The sequence below is a fragment of the Dermacentor andersoni genome, chromosome 9 (genome assembly GCF_023375885.2).
Source record: "Dermacentor andersoni chromosome 9, qqDerAnde1_hic_scaffold, whole genome shotgun sequence".
Taxonomy (NCBI): domain Eukaryota; kingdom Metazoa; phylum Arthropoda; class Arachnida; order Ixodida; family Ixodidae; genus Dermacentor; species Dermacentor andersoni.
Window position 1 is genome coordinate 11636881 of NC_092822.1, and position 19834 is coordinate 11656714.

At 48.6% G+C, this 19834-nt stretch overlaps 1 protein-coding gene across 2 annotated transcripts in view; it reads left to right on the top strand.

Moving 5' to 3' along the window:
• Nucleotides 1-1031: 1031 nt before the first annotated feature.
• Nucleotides 1032-19834, top strand: part of eya (eya transcriptional coactivator and phosphatase 2) — a 107018-nt gene continuing 88215 nt past the window's right edge. Inside the window, exon 1 of one of the 2 annotated variants that reach the window (XM_050174740.3) lies at nt 1032-1265. In XM_050174740.3, the coding sequence (XP_050030697.1) occupies nt 1110-1265 (156 nt within the window). In that variant the 5' untranslated portion in view covers nt 1032-1109. Of the gene's footprint in view, nt 1266-18840; nt 19305-19834 lie in introns of those variants that run through there. The other variant, XM_050174741.3, reaches the window with a different exon arrangement.

Below are 19834 nucleotides of genomic sequence, written 5' to 3' on the forward strand. Positions count from 1 at the left end.
GGGCAGACTGGGGGAAGCTGTCGGGCATACGCACACACACCTGTGCGAGGGCGGAGCTTGTTTCCTGGAGGCGACGCCCCCCCGCTTTTGAGTCAGTAGGCACCGCCTTCCCCCGTGTTCGAACCCAGGCCGGCTCTTTCTACTCCACCGCGCTAGTTGCGTGCAGTATCAAAATAGCTTGCCGCTTTCGGCTTGTTCTGTCCCAATGATCGCTTGAGAGCTCAAGCGTGGCGTCGGTGCGTTGACAGGCTTTGTTCTTTCGTTCCGGTCCCGGCGATCTCATGACTTCAATCTTTTCCGCGTAACATTCATCGTGAGATGTCGCTTTTGCGGCATCTCAATGCGGACTCAAAACTTCTAGGCACTCTGGAGAGACTGTGGTGCGCACGCACGCACGCCATTTACTTCAGTTGCATTTTCGACTATCTCGTTACCAGCGCGATTTGTCTTCCTTAGATGTAGTGTTAGTTCTTGAATCTCTAGTACATCATCATTCCCGATATACAAAAGAACGAGAGTGGGTGAAAATGTTCACGGGGCTGGAAAACGCCTAACTGGAACCACGGAGCATTTGAAATTGAAATATAAAACGAAATGAACGGCAACGCTGAAAACAATGAAAAGGTAAGTTAAACATCCGCAAACGCAACTAATCGCATATGGCATCAGCCGGCGCCAGTTCGTATCAGCGGTTTTACGCAATCCGATCTTACTTTGCTTCGCATGGTAGTAGCGCGGCTGCCCGCGTGTGTAACCCGCTCCTCACAAGTTAGGCGGCTTGCCTGTCTTAGCGCTTCGCATACGTTCCGTGCTCTCCTTTCCCATGACTCTCGCTCTCTCTTTCTCTGCGTCGCGGCGCTGCACCGAACCTTCAGCGTCCCCTTCCTCTCCTTCGCTGTGGACGCTCTCCTTCTCTCGCGGCGTGGAACCCAGCCGCTGCCAAAGCACCGCGGAGGCAACGCCCGGAGTCGTGGCTTGGGGGCCGCTTAGTTTGTCGGTCTTTCGCTCTCCGCTAGACGGGGTTGCGATCTCTTTTTTAACTTTCCCCGGGTGCGCGGTCGCCGGTCTCTCGGGCCTCCCAACAACCGCGGCGGAACGGATGTCGTAGCATGCTCTACGGAGTGGCGCACTCCTCTTCGGTCGCCACCGCTCACCAGCCGAGTCACCACAGTCACCACGGTTGCGGCGGCGCCGTCATCCGGAGGAGCGTCGCCGCCGGGCGCTGCGCACCGTCCAGGATTCAGCTGGCGCCCTCCAATCAGCAGGTCAGGAACTTACACGCGCTGGTCTCGCGAACGCGCTTACAAGGTGCGAACACGCGATATTAAGCAGTCCGTTTCGAGGTGAGTCGATATAAACCTGTTGTTATCGTCTCTATAAGTGGCGCACGTCTGAAGGACGCGCAATGAAACTAGTAGCCTTGAGTGCATCCCTTGCACGGCTGCTCCCAGAGCAGTTCGTCTCCTTTGGCAGCCGGTATAGTGTACAGACTTCGACCCATCTGTCTAGAGCACTCACTCTTGAGCGCAGCATGGTATAGCAAAGAGAGGGCAATAACATAACGTGTGACGATAGGTATTATATCGGGAAGTGCAAAAATGTTATGGTTTATACTGCAAAAATGTCATGCTTTGGAACTTCAGTCAATGTTTCCAACTTTATATAGGCACGAAGAGCACGTCAGTAGTCGTGGACCGCCGTATGCGTCACTCTTGGAAAAACTCTCTTTGCTCTGTGGTTTGCTGTGGCAAAGACAGCGTGCGAGCAACGCACAGAAAACAATCTTATTTATCAATCCCACTAAAATATTGACACTGACACATATTTTTGGTCATTTTGTTGTTGATAAGTCTTCGTCTTGTTGTAATGGTTAGCGAACACGTTCAACACTGCGGTCTGTCACATTATTCAAGGGGTAATGATAGGCGCAAAACTCTGTGCAGACAAAGAAAAATTGACGGCTCAGAGTCACCTGTACTAGAATAATGAAATAGAAGTTTGACTGTTCTCAAATATTCAATCGTAGAAAGAGACTCCAACGAGTGCCGCCAGGGAAGTCTGCACAGCAGTTTCCAGTGTACGCCTTCTGTTTTGACAGCCAGAAGTGCACGAACATTTACACACTTTTGTTTACACTCACTAGAGAGCGTTGCAGAGCAGAGCAAAGAGTGTGCCGTACCACAACTGCGAGGTTCAAGGCTGAACGACTGCGAAGCTTGTTTGGTGGCTCCTTCACACAAGCGACCAGCAACGCAGAAATTGGACTTTATGTGCTGATGTAGGATCGCAGACCATTGCCTTAAGAAATATAGTGTTGAATGCAATAATTAAATGGATATGGCCGAATCAAGGAAATGAAGTTACGTAAATAGTCACGTACAACCCACGTACACATTAAAAACCCGGCTGTATTTTTCTTTTAAATCAATCAAACTTATTGTATCTGCTAATGAAGTACTAAAGAAAATATACATATGGACTGTTAAAAACTGCGTACACATAAATTACTCTAAGTCTAAGGCTGTACTGTTCCGAGCGAAACCAAAATGTTGTGAACCCTCTCAGAAATTATTTCTCAACAGTAATGAAATCCAACTTTACCCATCCGCAAAAAAGACTTGGTGTTATTTTTAATGAATACTTGTTATGGGATTGTCATACTCAGCACATATATCATAAACTTTGCAGAGTCTTAGGCATACTGCGAAGGTGTCAACATATACCTGTACCTCAAAACATTTTAGTGTGCAATGCCCTTTTTTCTTCTCATCTACATCATTGTTACCTTGTTTGGCCAAGAGGCTCTAAAAATATTTATATACTTTAGTCTTCCTGCAAAAAAAAAAAAAAAATCACTTGTTGAAGGTGTCTCTTAAACGCGCACACCCCCGCATTGTTTAAGAAATTCGGAATCGTGTGAGTTGATTATTGCTACGAATGCCAGTTCTTGTCGGCTTTTAACTCTAAAATACACAGAGGCAGTACATACATACGTAATTTAGCTGGCTTGCAAACTGTCGTCTAACTCGACATACAGAAAATTGGTATGTACCATGTCCTCGAACTAATTATGGTTTTCAAACCCTTCGTTTCTGACTTCTAAACGTACTAAAGTGGTGGAAATTAACAATGCAGAACTTAAGTGTTTTATCAAAAACTGCGTTATTTAATATGATGTGTTTCTTTCAATAATTAAAGAACATCTCATTTTCTTGTTATGTGAATGTTTTATTCATTCTTCGTCGAGAAAAACCACATATGTATATGCATCTTTATGTACCGATGTTTTCTGTTGCCGGTGCTTGCTGCTTTTGATTTGTTTTAGGGGTGATGGGTGAGGATCAAACTGCTTTCACGCAGCATTTTCCTCGTCAACCACAAATGCAAATTTCTTATGGACCGTGTGGTTAAATAAAATAAACTCAAACTCAAACTTAATTTAAATTTAATCAGCGGCTCATAGAAACTGAGACACACTGTGCAGGTACGTTTAAGATTTAAGGTTTATCGTCATAGAACTCTTGCCAAAATCAACAGTTACACATCAAAATCTCCGTGTCTGTGTTTTTCGACCTTCTTGGCTTCAGCAATGCCAACGAGCCGAGTCACCACTCTGGTCACAAAATCCTGTTTAGTGCGCACTGACGCATCACCGCGACATTATGAACGGGAAAATATCGCTTCACAAGAAACTGCGTGCCACTTCTCCTCAGCTGTATACAGGTGTGGACATTTATGCGCATTTATGTGCCCCTGCATCTACCAGCTCATATTGGCAACTTGGTAGCTGCTCCACTGTTCTTACATTTCTTGCACCATTTTCATTTCATAGCTCACACCACATAACGTGTAGGAATAACAACGTATGGTGATCGGTTATGCGTGAATATAATGGTTTAGAGTCACAATGACTTAAAACACCACGTTCAGAGGAACTTGCGCTGATGAGTGCTCTACTGCTTAATCGCAATTCTGCCTCATGTGCATTCGTATGCATAGTTCCAGTCGGTTGCGATTTCGTCTTTATATCGAGCAGCGGATAAATTTATGCTAATATGGCATTTTTATTTTCGGTATTATATCCTCAGTCTAATTGAAAAAAAAAGAATTTTGCCTGAGCATCACTCCAAGTATAAAACATACTGTCTGACTATAAAGCTTTTGCGCTAACGTCTTGCACGAAAGAGAAATTGGGCTATAAGGCAAACGTTTCTGGTATGTAATCACGACGGTCTATTTTATTAATTAATTAATTTATTTATTTATTTATTTATTTATTTTGCTGTTCTATGCGGAATCTTGATTGCTATGCAGCAGTCCACGAACGCTGCTTTTGATGGGCTGTCCACTATAGCAGAAGTCTAGCTGTGTGTTGCCTGGCTTGCTTAACATTCTCAGCGTTCTGAAAACGTTGTTCTTTCAAAGCCTATTTTTATTTTGGACGTGAATACAGGAAACTGTTGATCCAGAAGATCCCTGTCTAGCTAGGAACTCATTAAGTTTCCAAGCCGGGTGGGCTGATGCTTTGCCACCAGGAAAGGGCAGACTGCCAGAAACGTTGACAGCCTTTTTTTTTTCTTCTTGTCAACATTCCCGTTAAGAATCATACGTTTGTGTCGTGGTTGTTGCGTAGCTCCCGACCCGTACACTGGACGATACAAGGCCATATAAGGCTTCGCGGACTTCCTCTGCATTTTCTTCGCAGTTACTCACTGACTGCTGCGCACTCCATGGGTCAAACCATCGTCTTCGTTTTCTCTGCGGAGTCAATATTGTCGTTGAATCACGCAAGCGCAAGTAAAGGTCACTGTCATATGGTTAACAATTTTCGTGCATACAAAATCCTCAGTAGCTTAGGATTTCGTTTGCTACAATACTTCACGTTTTCTCACTGCTTCAGCTAAAGACTCATGACAAAGGCGAGCGTGTTCCTCCTTCATCTCATGCAATCAAGAGGTAAATTCCATAAGAAAGCGAAATGCTCTATAGTGTATGAACCTTATAGAGAATATGTACACTGTTAAACTTAGTTTTTACAACACTAACGGCTGCCATCATGGCCATCCTTCTCATACTCCTTTCAATAACTTGACAGAAATGAGTGAGCTCAGTCTATTTCTTGCAGTGGAGCTGCCCTATCCATTTTTCCTGCAGCAGGAAACGTCACTCATAAAACCAAAACGAGAGAGGTCGTGTTTTGGGGTTTCTAGTGGGGAGTGCTTGGCCGATGTGAGTCACGTTGCGGGTCACGGTCATGAACAAAAAAGGAAAAAGAAGATGAAAAGGAAGGATGGGCGCGAAACGATTGGATGGAAATGGTACAGCTGAGTTGATGCAGTTCACATTCCTGGCTAGTTCAGGTGACGCAGGATTCGTGCGCCAGTGGCCGACCACTAAAGTGCGTCCACAACTGCGACTACAGTGGTCGACACTGGGCAACTCGCTTCAGCGCAACGAAAGATATGTCTGGCTCAACTGAATGAACGCCCAGATATACCATACATCGATCACCAATGTCGTGTCGTCGTGCACAGACCCTACAAAGTGCACTGTTCTGCTTTAGACGTCGAGAGCGAGACAGATTGCAAATCACCGTGACTTACGAGGGGTTATTTTGTGAGGGCGAGTTGATGCAGATGAGATTACCAACGGCGTTCTTAGAAAACGGTCGTGAACGAAAAAGAAAAACAAGGATAAAAAGAAGGACGGGCGCGAGACGATTGGATGGGAATGGTACAGCTGAGTTGATGTACTTCACATTCCTGGCTAGTTCAGCCGACTTCTAGTATACTACGTCAGTCTGTGCTCATGCAGACAAAAACAGAAGAAAAAAGAAAGCCATTGTCCGCTGCAAGTACATCACTGTTGGTTTGGCTTAGCTTGGCGCACAGGCCCATGATGGAGACCTATGGGGGCGCGTCTAATGAAGTGCGGCTCCCAACTCTAGGGGGCGGTTCAATCGGTAGTCATTACGTTTTGGGGGAGTGGAAAATGCCTGCTTTTTCTCCGCTGCGTTCCCGTCGAGAGGAGCTTGTAGCTCTATAACACAAGCGGCAAAAAGGGAACCGGTGGCCCGAAAAGCGACCACAATGGAAACCGGGGACGACAGGCGGCTTCCAAAGGGAGGCAGGAGAGTGAAGGGACACAAACAGCCGGTCTCACTCTGTCCCTCTTTCTTTCGCAAGAGAACCCCGCGGCGTGGAGCTGTAGGACCAGGGGGTCAGAAGCGCCCTCTACAGCCGCAGAGACACACGGTCCACTTTTTTGTGTTTGTTCGGTTAATAATCTTTGACGATGTTCGAATCGGTGGATGTCACAAGGGCAGCCGGGCGGAAGGAAGATGAGAGAGAGAGAAGGGCAGGGTGCTCTTCGCCGGTGCTCTCGGTCGTCCGGAGGCAGCCGCGGCTGAAAGGGAGGCAGGCCAACAGGGGGCGCGATCCTGGTTTGACGGTGGGCACACACGAGCGAACCGGCATGGAAAAGCGTCGTCCTTTCGTCCCCCCACCACCACCTTTCCCGTTTCGTCCGCCATTGTCGTCTGCTTCCAGTGAACCAGCCCGCGTGCTGCGCTGTGGTCTGTTGCGACGCGCTCAACATAACAGACGACAGGCAGATAACTGGGGTCGGTTGTTGTCGCTTGGTCCCGGCTTCCTGAGTTCGCGTCATCGCAATTCAAGTGCGTGGCCGCAGCGCAAGACTGGCCATGTCTGGTCAGTCGGGTGCGAACGGCTGTCACTCATATCGTCGTTCTCTTTTCTTTCTCCCGATGTTCTCCCGGGTTTGCGGTTCGGTGCGCCTGACCAGGACGTTGCCTTGAGAAGGTTAAGAAAGTGGTCTGAAGTGGAATGGACGGGGATCGGAGATTGTGGGGGAAGTCCATTGGAGGGCGTCTATTCAAGTCACTGCTTGCTCTCTTCAGCGCCTGAAGAAAAAGAATAGTCGTGTTAGTTCAGAAGTGGACCAAGATATGAATTTAGATTACCTAGGTAATTTTTTTTCGATGACATGCGCTAGCAAGCGTGCATCAATGGGGCAATCCTACTTTTAAAAAAAAGATCAATATACCCCATAACTCCCATATCCAATAATCCGATATGAAACATATTGGATCCCATACAGAAACGCGGTTTTCCTATATGTCATCTGATATTATTAGATAAGAAAGTTAGTTTTTGCAGTAGGGAAGATTACCGTAAATAAAGAAAGACAATTTTTAAATGGGCGGTTGCTCGAAAGGATGAGAACAGTGAAACATAAAATTTGAGAGCGATGTCGGGTCAAGAGCGCTGGCTAATTGATCCGTGCATTCTAGACAAATGTTGTAGCAACTAGTGGGAAACCTATATATAGACCTTCAATTTTGCTTTCTTGTTCCCTTTGGGACAATCTTTCCGAATTGTGCTCAGAAACTAACAAACAAAGCATCCAGCTACACCTATGACAAAAGTTGCCACATTACTAATGTCTGTTATTAGAGTTTGGGCTTTAACTGAATTTCACGCATTATTAATTAATTTCAAAAACCTGTAGCACCATGCAGGGGGTGTGGAGGTTAAGGCTTATTATTCATCCCACTGTGAATCTGGCAGGTCGCACAAAGAAATCCATTTCTCTGGGTCTCTACGGTGTTCCAGTGCCTCGAACGTGCTCCTACAATTTGGTCACCTGATAAGAACATCTCAAGGGGCTAGTTAGTAGCGCGCACTTACACATGTTTCCATATGCATTCTTTCGTGGTGTCTCTTTCTTTGCATTCGCGCAGTAATTGGCTACGTTAATCAGTGGTGCTCAAAGATTTTTTTTTGCAGTGTAACAACTTAGTGGACTGCCTTGGTAGGCGTACATTGCAAAAGGATGGATAGGTGGGCTAGTTGGTAACGCATATTAACTAAAACTTAGAGCGCTAAAAACACGAAAGACGTAGAGAAAGAAGCACACACCACACGGGCTCTGGAGCGCGTGTGCTGTGTGTTCTTTTCTCTACGTCTTTCGTGTTTTTAGCGCCCTAAGTTTTTATTGGTAGGAGTACTAGCAGTTTGTTCCCTTGCTGTCATCAATAGTGTGCACTTTCCTTTTTAGCCAATTAGTTTAGCTAAGATGGCAACGCGGGCCAATCTGAGAGAGTGGTATAAAGAGGATAATAAGTTAAAGACAGAGAGGTTAACATAACCTGAGTTTCCCGAATAGCTCTTCCGGTGGCGAACCATCGCAAGATGGCAGATTCCGCTTCAGTCATGTCAGCAGTTTTACAGGGTCATGTTGGGGTGCTTTGCGAGTGGTGCGTTCTAAGATGACCTCGCTGCAAGCCTAACCTTTGTCGCTGATCATAAAATAAATCATAAACTAAACTAAAAGAACAACGAATTTGATGGTGTAGTGTTCCTATGGAAACCTTGTCCACCAAGCATGGATGTAACGAATGAAACTGTTTACGTATTCTTAAAAACGAAAAACGAAAGAACAAAAAATGGGAAGTAATCGATGTATAGGTTTATTGTAGATTGCTATTCGTTCTGTTAAGGGTATTTGGATAATGAGTAATTAGAGACGCAGTCGTGACGATAGTCACGAGGCATTGCGGTCCGTCGCCGTGACTTTTGCGCGGTATCGGACCCTTGTGGCCGGATATATATCGCATGCATCGCTATGGCATTTGTGGTCGCCTGGCCATTGTTGGTGTCGTACTGGTGTTGCCTCCAATAGCCTGTTCAGATTACCGGTTTCACTGACGAGAAGAGAGAGAAATCCGAGGGCGGGATGCACGCGCACAGCTGCAGCTAGGGCGCGCTGCCTGTCGCGAAGACCTATAGGGCATAGCCCCAGACAAAATTACTACAGTCGATCGGCTCTATATAGCGAAGTGCTTGGGACCTCCGAACTCATTCATTATACAGGTCACTTTGTTGCAAAGGTCGCGCAGCGCACCACTCACATTAGAATCGGGGCAGAAGTATTCCTTCGTTATACAAGTCATTTCGTTGTAGAGGCGTTCGTTGTAGAAGCGCTCAACCGTATGAGAAAATGTGGCTCTGTGATCGCCCGGCTGCTACGCGAATGAGGCGTATAGTACATGGATTCATAGAATTTTCATTATACTAGATTCAGACGTTCTTGTGGCGTTATCTATAGCGCTTTATCTTTCTAAATAACAAAGCAATTGCTCTTTCTAAACGCGTGAACACTTTCTGCACACTTGCATGATCATTGCCAATTGCCGGATTTATAGCGAATATTTTGTTTGAAATGATGAAATTACAAAGTCGCAAAGCCGTTTGAAGCCTCAATGGCGAAGTTTCAAGGGTGCTATATACCTCGTCATTCCCACGCTGGCTGAACTGCCATACTTTCAGGTCCCGTACACACTAGTGCCAGAGTTCTTCGTAGTAATTTTCTGTAGGAAATTCCTATGCCCTACGAGTCTTCGCCATATATTCCTGTAAAAATTATCAGAGGGTTAACTCTGGCGCTAGTGTCTACGGCACTACGGGAGCTGAAACTGTGTTGGTTCAACCACCGTGGGAATGACAAGGTATAAAGCTCATGAACTTTGTCCTCGAGGCTTCAAACGGCTTTGCGACTTTACCGATTGATCGTTTCCAACAGAATATTCGCAATAGATGCAGCAGATGACAATGATCATGCACGTGCGTAGACATTTATTGACTTAATGCGTTTAGAAAATGATTGATTTGATGTTTAGAAAGAAGATAAGGTGCAGGGAATAACGCGAGCGTCTTCAGCCACAAGCACGAAAGTTACACAGATACGTGCACTACCGATGATTCCTGTAGTAGCCGAGTGATTGCAGCGTCACAGCTCCCTCTATAGTAATTCTTGTAGGAAACTCCGTGGCCTCGGCCGAGGGTCGGCCGTCGTATCCCCAGCAGCGGCCCTCGAGCTCGTCGCCATTGACTTCGTAGGCTCGACGGCTCAATCGCTCAGCGCCGCTGTTCTTTTCACTCTGCGCGTAGCGCACAAAGAGCCCAAGCCGCGCCTAAAAGAGGGACACACACACACGCACCCGCGCACGCGCACAAAAATACACAAAGGCGGCGAAGCCCAGTGAGCCGGTGTTTGCTCTGCGCCCTGGGCGGGTCTAATGAGGGCTCTTCACACGCCCCACGGGGACCGCACAATCGGCGGCCGTGCCGAACCCCCGCTGCGCGAACCCGCACACACACACCCGGTCTCGACGCAGCCGCGCACAATCCGCGGCGGAAAACGACTGCGCGTTCGGCACAAAGAAGGCGAACACCGCGTTGAGCGTGCGGAACGCTTCCAGACAAGGACGTACACGACGACGACTATATACACGAAGCGGCTGCCGCGAGCTTTGGGAAGCGACCCCGAATGGAGCCGTTTTCTCCGCGCTTTCCTATGCGCACAGTGTTGGAAACGTGCCGGCTTTCCTTTCGCCGCGGAGTAGGAAGCATGTACTCGGAATGCTCGGCCATGAGGGGCGTGCGCGTCCCTTTTATGAAGAAGAAAGAGTCGTCAACGAGCCGCAAAGCTTAGCGATGCCGTTTGTGCAACATACGCATACAGGAGGTGTGGTTTGGATTTTGCGGCTGGCGGTGCCTGACGTGGAGTCTCGAGAGGTGATGAATCGGAGGCGCTCAAAGAGCTGCTGAGCGACGTTGAGGAACCGGAGACGGGCTTTTTTCGCCGGCGACGTAAAGGGTGAATATTTTTAGGCGTTCGTTAGCCAGCTTTGCGGATGCTGCTGACAAATTAGGCACTTCACGGTCCATAGACAAGGAAAGCTGTCGCATGCCAACCAACGCGTGTCAGGAGTCAGTTTCTTCGGAGACAGTTATCATTCGGCGTTATTCTTCGGCCAGGTATAGATTTGGGGATGGATGAAAGTGTACTACCGTGGAAACGTGCAAACTTTGTGTGACACGGACATGACATCTTCCAATGGCTACCGGGGCGCTGAGGCATCGTCGGTAATTACCTTGCTGATGATGCCGCCCGGTCAGCCTGTAAAGGAACCCTGACAGTTCCTATATATGCCATTATCAATGACAGACGCTGCACGGGGTCTTCGTTTGCTTGCTCGAAACAAGACTGAAATTTTGTGGAACATCCCGATTTTCTCCAACTGCCGTCTCCACCGGCTGGATTCTACACTGAAGCTTCAGATTCCATCGAACCGCCGTGATGCAACTTTACTGTGCCGCCTCTGGTTAGGGTAGCTTTTACGAAAGCCTATTCATCCCTTATTGAAATGTCCGACATACCGATCTGTGACTCATGCAACTGTGAAGAGACGATCTAACACGTGTTGGGTTTTTGTAATCTTTCTGACATCGAACGCTACATTCTTCGGATGGTGTTGAATTGATTAGATAGAAGACCATTTTCAGATACTAAGATTCTCGTACCATGGCCCCACGCGTCGCAGGCTTACAAAGTGACGTGGACACTGCTACAATTCATGAAATCGACTGGCCTCAGGGACCGATTGTAGGCGTGAAGTGATGGACAACCGCTCGTGTTCACACTAAGAGTACATTCTTCCCTCCATCTTCTTACTTTCTTTTCATCCCTTACACCCCTTCCCCCATGTAGGGTATATCAAAGTGGATGTGCGTCTGATTGACCTCGATACCTTTCCTTCCTTCTTTCCTTCTCCTTCCTCCTCCTTGTGTGATACCGGCACAGGGTAGCCAACCGGTGCTTACACTGGCTAGCCTCCCTGTCATTCCTCCCCTTTTTTCTCTCTCTCTAGTAATCTAGCGTGATTTTTCGCAGCAGGCTGCTGAATCGTTACAAGTTACATGTAGCTTTAATTCACGAGTGCGTATAGGGGAAACACCGTTTGGTTGCTGCAACTCACACCATCGTTGCTTGTAAGAAATGATAGTAATGCTCTTGTGGATTAGGTTTTGACGTTAGAAGCACATGTAGAGCGCCGTTTTTTTTTTTTTTTTATGTCTGTTTCGTGTGTAGCCAAAACTTACGAACTGGGAAAATGAATGTGCCATTTTAGTGAGCCAAATTATGACGCACATTAAAAATACACGGAAAAGTTTCACACGTTTATCGCTCTTGGAGGTCGTTAATTTAGTTTCCTTGCAGTAACAAGAAGTTTGCATGGATTATGTCACCGCAGCAAGCATTGCCGGCATCTAAGTGCAGGAATAAACGCACCTGCAGGAACAGATAGACTTGCTTGTTCAAGTCTACAGGGCCAATAAATCTTCCGAGCACAAATGCAGGACACATCCAGTTTCCACAAACTGTGCGCAAGGTAGCCGGGACCAAGATTCCTGTTATAACTGCTCTGCTGTCAAGATATGAGTGATGCAGTTGTGCATTAGTATAGTATAGAAGTTGTAAGATAAAACTGTCAGTGGGCATGTCCTCAGTCACTATGCAGACAAATAATCGTCCACAGGGCAGCTGGCCTCCGGAAGAAAGCGGGAGACACATAACAAAGAAGAAAGAACTTGTTAATATTTTTTTTTTCATGAGAAACTGGACTTTTTCAGTGATCGGCCCGTTTACTGTATTCTGTGTTTGCCCGAGAAGAAGCAAGTATGTATTTCGTATAAAGAAAAGAATAAATAAATAAAGCGGTAGCGATGCTTGTTGTTTGCGGGCACGCTGACACTTTGAGCCGCCATTGATCCTTGGGAATCATACGGCGAAGCGTCCGATTTTCGAGTGGGTCTCTGCTCAACAAGCTCTCGCTTGATTCAACACAGCTGGGGAGTACTTACGGTGGGCTTCTCCTCATGTGCTCGATTCGGACGGCGGAGACAACTTTCTGTGTAGAAGGGGCAAATTATACTTTCTGCATCTTACTCGAACGCAGAAAGCGCTGAACATGAAGACAGCCCTATTGACGCATTTTTCGGTTAGTCATTGGCTTTATTTTTCAATCTAGACGTTACGATTGCTTGTTTCCTCGGAAACTGTGGCATGTTTGTACACGTGCGCTCACGGTAACGTTACGCATGATTCTTCTCTTTCCCGCGGCAATATCGCCCGCTGCTCTCACCGCCTGACGCAAGGACGGTGGGAGCACTTCATCCAGTAACCTTCTGTCTATCATTATGTTGCTTTTTAGCCGCTAAGTTGCTGCAACATTAGAATAAGCCATGTTTGAGTATGTGTATCGTCGGCCCCTTTGCCTGTCGAACCTACAGGAACGACAGAAACACCACAGAAGAAGGATGCGTTATACAAGTAACCCGCCTCTATCCGTATATATATCTAGTTAGCCACCTCTATCCAGATGCGCACGCAAGCGACATTGAAGTAACGGACTCGTTTTCAACTATCTGAAATAGCCGGCGGGAAAGCTCAAACGCGGTGAGGCTTTATCACGCCATGCGTTAACGCGGTCCCCGGGGGCTCGTCGACCGGGTTTCTCAAGCATGGACTCCGCGCGGAGTTCTCACGCGACTGTTCCCCCCCCCCCCACACACACACACAAACGCGCGCGCGTACACACACAAGGAGAGAGGGATAGCACACGCCACAGTAGCGCTTATACCCATTTCTAGTCAAGTCCTTTTCTTCCTTCGCTATTAGATCGCACTTCACCGCAACGCCATTATACCCAGGATAGCCCACTCGGTGCGATAGCTGATAAGAAAATTGAGCGGCAGGGAAAAGCACCGTTAGAAAAAACGGCTACCAGCCGAACGCTGTCCCGCTTTGCTCGCAACAATTAGCGCGGAGGCGTCCGAGAACCTCCGCCCGATTTGCGGTGTGCGTGCGCGCGTTGATCGCGACGCTGACGCCAAGGCTGTAATGGCTGGAGAGAGCAAAACGCCGGGGCGAAGGGAGACGGCGGAAGGCTTCAGCCGGAGGGTCGATATCCTCTCCTTCCATCCTTTCCCTTTTTCTCAGCAGATGCCACGCATGCCCGGAAGGGCGGGCAAACGAGGAGGCCCGCCTTCTCTTTCTCTTTCCCTTCTCGTTTCCTCCTTTCCTCCTTCTATTCTACCCGCTACGCAGCATGCCTTCTCCTCGCCCGACCTATAGAGCTCTGTTAACTGCCTCCCCCCCCTCCCCCCCCCCCCGTATGCGATTGCGCTAAATGGGCTTGCTGCGGGGCTGTGTCATTGAGACTTTCCCTTTCTTGAGTTCTAGAGAATAAATATGGGTAGCAAATTGTTGTTCCGACGAAGGTATTACACTCGTCCACTCTTGTACTCACGACTGCTGTCAAGCTAGTTGGCCCAGCGCTGCTTTGTATATGCTTAATCGTGAACACAGCTATACGTAGCGAAAGAGGAGTCAGCTCCCCTTGCAGCCTCCTCAAGTGCTTTAACCCTCGCCCCCGTCCCCCACCTCCACCCCCGGTTGAAGAACAATTCCGAAGCCTCTGAGCATAAGTTATTTGTTTTCGTTCTTCTATGAAAAAAAAAAAAAGAAAGGCATTTTTCAGTGTAGAAGATACTACGTAAGGCACACATGTACACTACAGAATGACTGTCGTGCCAGGGTGGATTCTAGGGTTTTAATTACGTGCGCAAACCACGATATGATTATGAAGCGCGCCATAGTGGGGGACTTCGAATTAATTGTGCCCCCGTGGGGTTCTCACGTGCACCTATATCCAAATACGAGAGCGTTTTTGAATTTCAGGCACATTGAAACGCGGCAGCCGCGGCCGGGAGAGCGCTTCCCCGACCTCGAGCTCAACAATGCAACAGCACAGGCACATAAGTTACCGCTGCGGGCGCCCGAATAGCTAAGGTGATAGAGTGTAAATGCAAATTTAATCTTTCCATGCATGTTCTAATCCTGTTGACTGCGTTTGTGCTTTTTTATTCATTTTCTGGCCTTCACAATCCGCGGAATGGTACATAGGTACACGAGTTGCTTTTGGGACAAAGACATTTCCGCAATTCTCACGCTATTTGCAGAGTGCAATATAACCATCTAGTTGAGGTCATCTACTGTGCCTCCGTACATCAGCAGAACCCTTTACCTCTCTAGCTTATATTGCTGTCTTCCTGACTCCTCTGTGATTTCTGTTCCTCTCTCGTCACGCGCTCCTTATCGTTTCCATTTTCTCAATTTTCTTTTATTGTGTCCAATTCACCAAACCCACAATTCGAAATATACGTTCACAAGTAACGATAGTGGAACTGCCACAGTGAATCAGCAGCTACAGCGTTATGCTGCTGAGCTAGACGTGGCGCGATTCCGGGCGATGGTTGCTGCATTCAGTCGCAAGCTGAATGCAAAATACATCCAGTGCTTTCTTAGACTGATGTCCATCTTAAAGAATCTCAGGCAATAAAAATTAATCCGGTGACGACTACTATACCACATTTCTCATGGCCTATTCTTCAGCTTTGGGACTTGAAACCAGATCAATGTTCAAGGACAGCGGCATCCGGAATGCTGCGATGGAAGGGCACATGGGCGATTGATTTTGCGCCCCCATCAGTCTTTCGGTGACTACCCGTGTGAATTACCCTGGTTGAAAAACGCGGTGCCGGGTAGGTGGCGCGACAAACTGTGCGATCGTCGCAGCCGCAGCTCCCAGACATACCCGTCAGCCGTGCTTTAATACGTGCAGCTTTTTTTTTTCTTTTTCCTGCACCGCTAGCTTGCACTGAGGAGGACATTGAATGGAAAGCGATTGATGAATTTAATTCCAGAAGTGTACACAAGCATGGTGTATGCGCATTGTGGGCTATGTATAATATGCTGTGACAACATGAGGACTGAAGCACGCACCTTATGTACACCCTGTGCCGCGAGTAAATAAACAACTGTACCCATGACGACAGTTGCGGGAATTGTGTGCGTCCTTCAGACCTCTGTTTCTTTTCCTTTTTTTTGCCAGTGTAAAATACAAAAGAAAATTAAATTATGGGGTTTTAAGTGCCAGAACCACTTTCTGATTATGAGGCACGCCGTAGGGGAGGACTCCGGAAATTTCGACCACCTGGGGGTCTTTAACGCGCACCTAAATCTAAGTACACGGGTGTTTTCGCATTTCGCCCCCATCGAAATGCGGCCGCCGTGGCCGGGATTCGATCCCGCGACCTCGTGCTCAGCAGCCCAACAACACAGCCACTGAGCAACCACGGCGGGTAGAGTAAAATACATAGCGCGAAAACGTGAACCAACCAGCTTATAGTTCCTCGCTCTACTCCATGTGAAATTTTTCACATAGTGAATATTTTCGAACGGCTTGTTTAGCCAGCGGAGATGCTTGTCGGATAAAAGAGAACACGTTGTGGAAAATAATTTAGTTAGTTCATTAATTCATTAGTCTGGTTTGTTTGTCTGTAGAACCATTCCACGTTGCCATGTCATAATATAGGTAAAAGGTAAATCTCGACGTCTTTCGAAACGTCGACTCTGCCACTTCAAGTCTTTCCAGAAAACTCACCCGAAACATCAAAGGTAAGAGGAGTGGTCACTTGTTTCAAAAGAACCAATACAGACAAAACTTTTTGTCCATACTAGCAGGGCGGTGATTTCTTTGTGTGCAGCTGTTTTAGCTCCTGGATGTGGAAGTAGGTGACATACAGACCCCTCGTTAAAGGTCAAAATATCTCGCAAAAGATAAAAAGAAATAAAGAAAAGGCAAAAAAAAACTGCGCGAAAGTGGTCCAGCGGGGGAGTCACACGGACGCGGCCAGCAGCAGCGCCTCCTCCCGAGCTTCCCCGCAAAGGACGCGGCACGACAACAGAGGAACTGAGGGCAAAGGCGAAAACAAAAACACATTCTTCCCGCCTCGTCCAGATGTTCGCGAGTGGTGCACTCCGCTGTGCGCTCGCATCCGCGTGCTCAGGAGGGTCCCGGAGTTTTACCACTTGCCACAGTCGTCGTCGTCGCCGCCTCGGAGGAAGAGCACGATGTATTTTTTTCTCACTCTTTTCCACGAAGGAGAATGAAGGAGAAGGAGGCGAGGGGGATTACTGGGGGAAGGCACGGCCATTAGTGAGAACGATGCTCGCGGCAGGCAAGCAAGCGAGCGAGCGAGAGGGAAGGAAATGCCTTCGTCTAAGCCGCGGGCCTCAGCACGGGTTTTCGTCGAGGGGCCGTCGACAACCGAGAGTGAGTTGCGCGCGAGGTGCATGTACGCCGGTTGAGAAGAAACGCCAGGGCCGAGCGAGTGCCCCCTCCTTCACTCTCCCCCACTGGCTCCGCTCATCCTCTGCGTGTGCTCGAAAGCGCGAGCACAACGAGGAGGTGGCGGGAATCACCGTCTCGCTGCTCTGTTTTGCTCGTCCGCGCTGCCCGAAAGACCACAGGGTGGTTGGTGCGACCCTGAGGGAGCATTCGGAGCTCCGAGAAAGCAGACCATCTCCGGCTGCTGCAGTGAAAAGGATGTGAGGCAGATTCCGAAAAAAACTAGCGATGTCCTCCTCGCCCTCCTCTTCCTTGCTTAGAAAGCAGCGAAGACAAGAGCGACCCTCTTTCTTCCCGACAGTGCTCCTTCTTGCACCCAGGTTCAGTCGGGGCCTGCACGGTACCGTGACAGTACAGTTCTTTTCGCTTTCAACACTGTGCGCGTCCGCCAACGGAGCCTGAAGCCGGAGAGAAGCCTGACAACCAAGTGAGGCGGGTTTGGCAGAAGACCATGCTGACGCCTTGGTATTGGCGAAGTCATGTCTTCTTGGCGCACTGTGGATGACGGCGAATCTTTCGGAGTACTCATAACCTGTGCAGACAGCGAGGTGACCGTTATCGCGCGAGGAGTCCTTCAAGGTGACAGTGGTCCACCTGCATTACGCCGCCTTGAGGCGCACGTTGGGAATACGCTTCATTTACCGATTCCGCTATAGGTTTCGTGCGTGTCCCGTGGTTTGTGCGTATATATGTACAGGAGCGTCGAATGTATGACATGACATTATACCGTGTTGAATGGGTATCAACAGCGCGGCGGCAACGACGCAAGTGTTCTGGATCCCTATTTCAGGGCTTGACAGGCTAGTTGCTTATCATCGCGGTTGCGCTTTAGTATGCAAGCCTTGGTGTATCTTGTGTTAGGGAACGGCATTCGAGACTCATCTGTGGGCATTGTTTGTGAGGACACCGACCCTGCAGTTTCAGTACCCAGGTGCTACTGGCGTCGCTTGGTTTTATGTCCACGAGGCGTGAATTTCTACATCTTGGGTGAACATTTTCAGCGGTAAGGTCCGTTTCCACTATACATTATTTTTTCTTGTGGTTAGTCTAAAATTCGGCTTCTAGCTCGATTTCAACCCAGCTGTTCCACGTGGTTCCTCTAAAGGATGCCGTGCATGTAAACTATCCCCACATTTACTTTTGTGGTGGGGCATCTTTGGACTGTCTTTTGATTGCCGACACGGGCAACTGCAAGTGGACAACGTCAAGGACCTTCGTGATCACTCCGAACCTCCGAAGTACGAGAGGGTTATCGAATGGCACCATAAGTCGACACGTTCAATATGACTGTCGTTCCACTGGTAGTGCACGAAAAGTCCTGATATCCTTGTTGAGTACGGAGAGTTTGATACATGAGAGTAAAACAACCAGAAAGCTAAAACACGTGGTAGGAAGCGTCAAGCCCCCGAAGATCAGTTGTCAAGCACGAACAGGTCTTAATGGCTTACAGATAGCCATGCTGGCTTGACATGACATGGTTGTTTTGCGAATTACGGGTATGTTGGAGACCACGTCAGGTATTCCGACCAAACACGAAGAACGCAGGTAATACCAAGCGTCATAAGCCAATCCGTTAGGAGATGCCCTCCTACTTCAGCAGACATTGATGACTTGTATTGAGACAGAGCTGGCCTGAACGCCATTCGGTAAATAAACGTTCCGGGCAGATTCCTCCAAGACAGCACTGGCATCTTGAACCGACCGTTGGACAAAGTGAAGCTTCGAGGTTCTCCGTCCAAGGGCAGAGGTATATCGAACGGCGCCACCAGCAGTTTGTGAGATAGAAGGAAAAACCGAAGAAAAGTCAAGAGGAGTGTCTGCAGTGAAGCTCGACATGGCGAGCAAGTGCGCCGTACCACCGCAAACCACCGCCGCTGCGGCGGGAGGTGGAGCAGTGGTTGTTGTGAAGCGGGAGCCGCCGTCGCCTCCGCCGATGCTGAGCCTGTGTTGCTGCGCGCGATCATCGCACGACGCAGCAGCGGCGGCGCGCCGACGAAGCAGCATCGACGTCGGTGGGATCGCGTTGCCTCCACCGCTGGCGTCCTCCCCTTCGGTCGGCAAGTGGAGCCTGCCCAGGGGCCGAGCCTTCGGCGGCGAGCTAGCGTTCATTCGCCTGAGGGCGCATTCGTCAACGGAACCCGTCCACAGGCGGGACATGGTCGATTTGGAGGAATCTGAACCGCAGGTAAGAGAAGCCCAGCAGCGGGCAGCCGGGCTCACACGTCATCATATTTCTTTTCATTTTTATCACCCTCGCTTTCTTCCGCTTTCGACCTGTCTCTCTTTCTCTCTTCCTGCCTCCATCCCTCCACCCACCCACACTACCCCACCGCACAAAACCCTGCGTCACATCGTGGCCCGGGTTTCTTAATACGTGTGCTTGCAAGTGGTATTAAGCAAACGTGATGTCGAACACATCTACTGCGGTCACGGACGGTGGATATTCCGTAATGTCCGCCAGGACTTCTGTGCCACCTGTTGATCCGGGGCCCTCCTCTTCGGAAATGGCCTCGTCGGTATTCACGCGGGCGAGTTGCTGATGTGGAGCAGTTAGTTTCGCTCGCGTGGCCTTCCCACGTTGAATACCCCGGGCTCATAATAGGAAACGTGGCTGGTCTGTGGCGTCTGCTTACATTTCTACATTTCTAACGTCTATCTCATCTGCGCACAACCACTTTACTATTGCGAAGTTCACACAACACACCACGAGTTGGC